The 8024-nt window shown below is 53.2% G+C and overlaps 2 protein-coding genes and 2 pseudogenes across 2 annotated transcripts, besides 5 other annotated features; 3 read left to right on the top strand and 1 right to left on the bottom strand.

Moving 5' to 3' along the window:
• On the bottom strand, positions 1-340 carry Tc00.1047053506969.3 (mucin-associated surface protein (MASP), putative; the record flags this gene model as incomplete). The annotated part of the gene is made up of 1 exon (XM_800321.1): positions 1-340. A coding segment is annotated over one exon (340 nt), but the record flags the coding sequence as incomplete, so codon positions are not given.
• Positions 1-420: a sequence feature (heterozygous, Esmeraldo-like haplotype).
• Positions 421-1327: a sequence feature (areas merged during assembly that could not be assigned to a particular haplotype. This can correspond to areas where the two haplotypes were merged or to regions with more than two copies in the genome that were merged during assembly.).
• Positions 1328-1663: a sequence feature (heterozygous, Esmeraldo-like haplotype).
• Positions 1664-8024: a sequence feature (areas not merged during assembly with more than two copies in the genome that could not be assigned to a particular haplotype).
• Tc00.1047053506969.6 lies at positions 2091-2438 on the top strand (annotated as a pseudogene).
• Positions 2522-2567: a sequence feature (AT_rich).
• Tc00.1047053506969.10 lies at positions 3167-4417 on the top strand (annotated as a pseudogene).
• Positions 7732-8024, top strand: Tc00.1047053506969.21 (mucin TcMUCII, putative; the record flags this gene model as incomplete). The annotated part of the gene is made up of 1 exon (XM_800320.1): positions 7732-8024. A coding segment is annotated over one exon (293 nt), but the record flags the coding sequence as incomplete, so codon positions are not given.

Consider the following 8024-nt stretch of genomic DNA (forward strand, 5'->3'; position numbering starts at 1 on the left):
TTACCTTATCTTCCGCTCTCTTTACTTCTACTTGTTCTTCTTTTCCTGCCGCCCCACCATTATCTCTTGGTGGTTGTTTGACAGAAGTTTTTTGAGGGCTGACATTCTTTAATTTTCGCGCATCTAACGGTTCTTCTGAGGTGTTCAACACTTCACCGACTGGATTTCGTATATCCAGTTCTTCTTCATGGCCGCCCTTAGATAAAGACTCTGAAGCCCTCGATAGTTCACCTTGTAGTTCACTAACACTATCACCAAACGATACCCCCACCGCAGCACCGCACCACAGCACGCAGAGGGCACACACCAGCAGCACACGGCCAGTCATCATCATCGCCATCACTCCTGCCACTTGCGTGCAGCCTTCAGCACAAACTAACAACACGTCAACGCAAAGTGAAAGCAAAAGAAAAGAAAGGACACACAACAACGCACCTTTCCATCCAGCAATGAGAGTCACACACAGTAAAAAATAACAGAAACGCACACAAAAATAATACAGATGGAATCAGTACAACTGCAAATCTCAAACGCCGCCCTGCAAACCAGAAGTTCTAAAAAGTAAGAAGTAAAAATTAAAAAACAACACACACAAGGCTCCACCGCATGTACATACGGCAAGGGCGGTCTGTCGTGTCGGCACCCCTCACGGAGGGTGCGCACACACACAAGAGGAGGTGCAGCGCACACAGCAACACAAAAGCAAAATAACAGTAAAAAAGGGAATGATCCCCGCACACCACGTGGATTGTTGGCCCACAGGAAGTGCAGCCAATATTTATCACAAAACAATATATTCTTTTTTCCTCTTCGTTGTTTGCTGTAAAAGCACTGAGTTTGTACCGCAAGGGCCGTCTGCAGAAACGTGGCAAGTATCCAGTCTCATACTGACCGTCGTGCGGGCTGGGGCAGTTCCAAACAGTCGCAGTCCTTACTCTCAACGACGAAGGCATTCCCACAGTGGATGAAGCGGAGTCTCCCGTGGTCCGTCGGGGATCAGCAGCCCGTGGCGTCTGTGATGGGGCACTGGCGGAAGGGCCTAGTCCATCCTCGGTGCCCGCGGTTGTGTTTCCTGCGCGCGAGGCGTCTGCTAGGAAGACGGTGGAGCCATCGCGGCATCCTCGTGCAAGGACTTCTCCAACTATCGGAACGCAAGGCTGAGCACGTCGGGCGCGTGTCCTCCATATTGTGGACGGACGAGCGCACTCTGCCGCAGATTGGGCAGGAGGACGTCAATCCGCCCCTCGCTTGTCGGTAAGGGCTGGCGGCGCTCACGTCGGGAAGAGGTTCCGGCGGAGGCAGCGGCGGGCCGGTCTCCTCGGTTAGGGAGGGACGGCACCAACGACACAAGGCCACTCGTGATCTGCAGGGCACGTGCGGGCCTGACGAAAAGTGCGCAGGAGTCGCATCGCACCTGCACACAAAGTCTTCATTCGTTGCCCGATATCTGCCTGGACACCGGGAATGTTTTTTTTTTCTTTTACACCGTCAAGCGCCTGTCATGCGGTGTGCGCGCCTTCCTTTTCCTCCCGCACTTTCTTTCAGTACAGTCGCCTGACTGCGGTGAGGAAGTCCACGTGCCAGGCACTGACGCAGCCCTGCGGGAGGGATCGCGCCATGACGGCATCAGCGTCCGCCGTCACGTTGCGTGGGATTCCGCGGCGTCATGGGAAAAATGTGAAGCCAGCTGTACGACCTCGATCCTCCAGTGAATGCGGTACGGCGCAAATTCCCTCGCCGACGTCGTCGTGCACCTCCAGCGGGCCAAGGCATAGCGACTCCATCGCCGAGAGGGAGTCTTTGGCAGCAGGAACTCGTGTGGGCGATTGGGATGCTGCCGCCAGGCGGGGAACTGGAAAGTGTCTGTGGCCATGCTGAGTGGCAGGACACTCCGCTCGGCTGGAGCATGCAAGGCTGCCAGCAGCTGTGCGGTGAGGCCCCACAGGCAGCTCGGCTGTCCGGGGAGTCAAGTGGCAGCGCAGCGGATCCAGTGGCATGCTCAGCGAGAGACGACGAGCCGTCCACCGCCAACGCAGTCGCCAGCAACTAACAAGACGTTGAGCATGAATAGGACACGTATGCCGCACTGTCGTGGGCACGGACAGCGACCCCGATCCACTCAGCAACAGTGATCTAGTGCCCTTGAATGGTACAACAGCCACGCCTGAGCCCAGCACAGCCCTAGCAAATGTTGAACGAGTGATAACGTGTCGGGTGGCGGTGATGCCGCACAGTATTATTTGCGCACAACGTCTGGGAAACCAGAGATCCCATCGGAGCACGACGCGGCATCACTTGTGAGCAACGGTTTTTGTGAGCACGGGCATTTCACGGACTTGTCGGCCATGGCCGAAATTCGTGACATCACCGTGCATGGGTGTGTGTCTCGGGTGTTGTTGCTTCTGCTTCTGGGACTGTGGGGCACTGCGGCACTCTGCTGAAGTGTGAGGGAGGGTGGAATTGCGGCTTTTCTTGGAACAACAACTGTGCAGCTTGCCAGCATTACCCACTGAGTTTTGTCAATAATTTAAGTTTTTTTATTTTCTTTTATTTATTTATTTATTTTTGCTGCTTTTGCCCTATTGGAATAATCAGCATCCCTGTGTTTTTCTGCCAATAGTCGGTTGCTGTACACTGTCATGAGTGACGTGTTTCTTCCCCTTGTTTCATTCCATTGCCTACACGCGGTGCCGGCCTCATTGCTGTGCGTCCCACGGACTGCACGAAAGGAGGATTGGAGAAACAGGCCGGATGCCGCAATGAAGTGTGAGAAATGTTGTGTGGGCTGGTGGAACAGTACGATCTTTTTTTGATTTATTCAGTCCATGCATTACGTATACACAAACCAGTGGCCGTTTACATTGTGCTGCTTGGCAAATAAAATAAAAGTCGTGCCTGATCGATTTTTTTTTTTTTTACTTTTTGGGAGTTTTGCCGGAGTGTCAACTCCGTTGTTGTGCTTTTTTACTGCTTTTTAACTTCTGGTTTGCGGGACTGTGTGTGAGTTCTGCAATTGTACTGATTCTAACTGCCTCATGGTGCGTGCATTGCCATTTGTGACTGTGCGGTGGTTGTGTGCGGTGGTTGTGTGACTTGTCCCTCCTTTGCTTTTTGCGTTGACGTGTTGTTAGTTTGTGCTGAAGGCTGCACGCAAGTGGCAGGAGTGATGGCGATGATGATGACTGGCCGTGTGCTGCTGGTGTGTGCCCTCTGCGTGCTGTGGTGCGGTGCTGCGGTGGGGGTATCGTTTGGTGATAGTGTTAGTGAACTACAAGGTGAACTATCGAGGGCTTCAGAGTCTTTATCTAAGGGCGGCCATGAAGAAGAACTGGATATACGAAATCCAGTCGGTGAAGTGTTGAACACCTCAGAAGAACCGTTAGATGCGCGAAAATTAAAGAATGTCAGCCCTCAAAAAACTTCTGTCAAACAACCACCAAGAGATAATGGTGGGGCGGCAGGAAAAGAAGAACAAGTAGAAGTAAAGAAAGCGGAAGATAAGGTAACAAGAAGTGATGGAGAAGAACAACCAAAAGATCATTCAGAAGGAACGCAGCAACGCGATGGCTCAAAAGAAAACGGAAGGAACCCATCTCCAACACCAGCAGACAAAATGTTGACCAGTGAAGATCCAGCAGCAGAAAATGCAGGACAGGCGGGCCAAGCAATAAGACCGCCACAATCACCAGAATCTGATGGAACTCGACCCGGTGGCAGTTCTGTTGGAGATTCTAAAAGAGGTGAAGGTTCCAATTTGGATAATTCTGCTTCTGATGGTGGCAAACAATCTGCTGTTGACGGTTTAGGTTCCGGTGGTTGAACTGTCTTGGACCCCAATGGTGGTGTTGGAAGTAGTGGAGGAGGCGGTGGCAGTTCTCGAGGTGACTCTTCAGTTTCTCCTCTTTCTACGGCTGGCATTTCTTCATCTTCTGCCCTTGATGCCCCATTAGTTCAGAGCACGCAACCTTCAGAAAAGGGTCTACAGTCGGAAGCAATGTCTCTTGGAACCGCATTGCCCAACGAGCAGCCAAAGGAGAGGTCAGGATCCAAAGCAAAACAGGGCTCCTCTAATTCAGAAGAAGCCGCAGAAATTCCAGATGATAGTGGGGATGCAGCTGAAAAGGAGAAGGAGAAGGGAGACGTCGGTCTGAAAGCCACTACAAGCCCAACGCCTAATACCAGCAGCCCACCAGTAACACAAACAACTCCACGATCATCCTCCGCAGAACTATCACCAACAACGGAAGTTTAAGCAGGAGAAGAATCCCCAACAGAAACTGTTACCATCACCAAGAGAAATGACACTGCGACGCCTGGCGACACTGACGGCAGCACCGCGGTCTCCCACGCCACCTTCCCTCTTTTGCCTCTTCTTGTTGTTGCGTGTGCGGCTGCTGCTGCGATGGTGGCCGCGTGAGAGTGAGGGAGAGAGAGCCGTGCACCGCCCGCACACACACTTTTCCTTCCCTCTCTCTGTGTGTGTCCCCTTGCATGGACTCTCGCCCTCACCTCACCCCACGAAGCACACACATAATGTGCCCATTGTATATATGCATGCACACCCATGCAGGCCCGTTGGTGCTCTCTTTTGCACGACATGCACCGCTGCCGTTCTGCCTGGCTGCATGGGCGGAGCACCGTAACTGTTTCTTTGTTTTGTTTTTATTGCATTGAGTGGGCGACCTCTCTCTCTCTCTCTCTCCCACTGTCTCACCCTGTTGGGCTTTGCGGGAGCAATGAGAGTGTGTGCGCTGGTCGTCCCACACTTTTTCTTTCTTGTTTTTGTTTTTTTCGTTGTTTTAAGTGTGGTTATGTGCGCCCACAACCCTTTTTTCAGTTAGTGGCTTGCTTTGACTGCGGACGCTTAAAATTTCTCTTTTTTGTATTCTTATATTTTTCCTCTCTTGTTGAGAGAGTGTCAGCCTCTTGGTTCTTTGTGACGCCACCAAGTTCTTTCTTCAACTACGCCATGAGTCTGTTGATCTTATTCACCCGCGTCTTTTGGCGCTGCTGGTGCTATTGTTGATGTCTGCGATGTTATTTGTCGGCGGGTGTCTTGTTGTCAGCCTGACACATCCTTGGTTCCTTGACTATTTGTTGCGTACGGACGGCGCGTGGGTGTCTCTGGTGATAGTGAGGGACGCGTGTCTCAGAGCGCAGGATGCGTCGCGGGTGTGCGGCGTCGTTTGGAATATCCGGTGGGTGTCTTTCCCCGTGAAGGCGTCCACAACGGCCCCGGATGACAGCAGGAGGCACTGCGGCTTCAATTGGTGTTGCACAGCGAATTTATTGGACGATGCCTTTGATTTGCGTCTCTTGGGGCTTTAGTGGGGGAATGCGGGATGCTGAGGGCATTAGGACTGAATTCATTTGAGTGGCTGCGTTCCATTGACTTGCGGCCAGTCGTGGCACTCTTTTGGGGTTTGGCAGGTCGTCTCTTTTGTTTACTTCCCACCACACCACGTGGATAACACTGATCCAAATAACATTTGTCTGAGTGCGTGTGAGCTGCTGCCGTGCGTGGTGCGTGGAATATTTGATTGTGTAGGGAGGTGCATGGAGTGACGAATACTTCTGTTTGGCGTGTCGCGGTGTGTCGGAATGATGTTTGGATGACATGTGAGGGGTGTTGTTTGTAGTTTGTGTGTCTTCTCTGGTGGAGCCGACATGTGTGCGGGGATTGTGGCATTGCTGGCTGGCAGCTCCACGTCACTTTTCGGCATTCCTGGATGTGCTGAGGAATGACGGCTGGCGACCAGCGTGTTGATGCTGCTGGTGGGAATAAGTGCATGGGGAATAGGCCATTTTCTCTTTTCCGTGCTGGAGCCGATGAACTGGCACGAGGGCACCGGCTGCAGGCTGCCTGCCAGCACGTGTGAGCAGCGGATCCATGCACACACCGACGCTCATCGCAAGAGCTTGTGTGATCACAGTGGCCTTTTGTGGTGTGCTTTTATGGGCGTCAGCCCACCGAAGAATGTGTGATGCAAACGGCTGACTGCACACGAGGAAAATAAGTGCGTGCACTGTGCCGTGTTTCAGCGTCGATGGCAGGGCGGCAGGAAGCCCGTGCTGGCAACCGAGATCTTTGCGTCGCGAGGGATGTCGGTGTTGATTTTGGATCGTCGAGGGTGAAGTGATTTTGCTGCTGCCCGTGTGTGTGGCCACTCCGGCAGAGGGCGGACACAACAGGGAGGATGCAGGCGCTGCGTGTGTGTGTGTTTGCGGGTGCCACGCAACAACGTCACAACAAACATGCTGCGACTCGGTGACCCTCACATCGTTGCGGTCCTCACGAACAGCCCAGGCACGGCCCACATCGATGCACTTAGTGGACGGAGTGAGGCATCTTTGAGGCGCTGCAGGGAGCAGGATGTGTTGACGCAGCCACGACGTGCATGGAGTGTCGCGATGGCACAGTCAGCTGTGGCTGGTGGAATGTTTACTTCTCGGAGGCAACAGAGAGAGGGAGAGAGCTGCTCCTGCTGCTGGCGTTGTTGCTGCCTTTTTTGGCCTCCCATGCCGATTATTTTCTGTCCGCTGATCATGGGTGGCATGCCTCCACTAGTGACGTCGTCTGCAGGCATTTCACAGCACCAGTGAAACACACATCACGTCGCATGCTTTGGCTGTGGATATGGTGTCGTGAGTGCAGCCGGCATTATTTTACCCGACTCCTTTTCACTGCTTTGCGACAAATAGATGCGTCGCCGCCCGAGTCATTCACTGCAGCTCCGTGTGTTGTACTGCCAGCACAAGACTCTCTTGTTGTCTGACGCCTGGCTGACAGTCAAACACCACTGCGTTGGGACGTGCAAGGATGTGGACTGCCGCTCACGGTGTTGGGCACCGCCGTTTGGATGCGGCGGCCACACGAGCGGATGTATTGTGGCACATTCAAATGCGTGAAATACGCGGAATCACAGCGGCTGCAATAATATCAACGGTGTGGCACCACGGAGTATGTGAAAGAGGGTGATGCATGATGAATCACAGTGGGCGGCATGCGAGGGAAGTGCACCGCGACAGAGCGTCATCCCGCCCTCAGTCTGCAGGGGAATGTGCACCCAGAAGAATATATGGACGAGATAACACCAAACACACATGCCCTTCCATGCACCAATAAATAGGAGCGAAGGTGCGTTCTGGTGCGTGGGAGTCCACTCACATATTTACATTTCCACCGCAATAAACGGTGAGGAATCAGGTGTCACAGCAACGAAAGGAAAAACAAAAACATCTATTGCAACACTTTAACGGCGAGAAGCAGGAAGAACAAAAACCGAATTATTGGCTGCACTTCCCGTGGACCAACAATCCACGTTGTGCGGGGATCTCCTCTTTTATTGTTACTTTGCTTTTGCGTTGCTGTGTGCGCTGCACCTCCTCTTGTGTGTGTGCGTACCCTCCGCGAGGGGTGCCGACACGACGGACCGCTCTCGCCGTATGCACATGCGGTGGAGCCTTGTGTGCCGCTCCTGTTTGCTTCTCCCTCCTCCATCTGTGTGTTGGTGTTGCGGCAGGGCTCTGTGTGTGTGTGCCTGCTGCCTGTGGATTGGAGTGTGTGTCGTGCGTGGTGTGCGGCGTACGGTGCATGCCTGGCTGCTGCCCTCTCCTCATGTGGTGTGCCCTCTGTGTGTGTGTGTCTGCCGCACCTCTCGTCTCCCCTGTTGCTCTCCATGTCCCTCACTGTGCAGATCAGCTCCACACCACCGAACGACCACACTCACGATGATGACGTGCCGTCTGCTGTGCGCCCTGTTGGTGCTTGCCCTGTGCTGCTGCCCGTCCGTGTGCGGGACAGAGGGTAGCGATAAACTAGCTCAATCCGTTCAGAAGTCCGATCCACAACCGGGAATAAGCGGGACGGACGGTAGGCAGAAGGATAAAAACGAGGTCCCAGGTCCAGGGGTCGTTACACCAACGGTTCAAGACAATAACAATGTAGAAGAAAAAACAGTTCCGAAAGCCAATGAGAATGCCAACAGTCAAGATGCATCAGTTGCGTCTGTTCAGTCAGCGAA

The sequence above is a fragment of the Trypanosoma cruzi genome, genomic scaffold, assembly GCF_000209065.1.
Source record: "Trypanosoma cruzi strain CL Brener 1047053517167 genomic scaffold, whole genome shotgun sequence".
NCBI lineage: Eukaryota > Euglenozoa > Kinetoplastea > Trypanosomatida > Trypanosomatidae > Trypanosoma > Trypanosoma cruzi.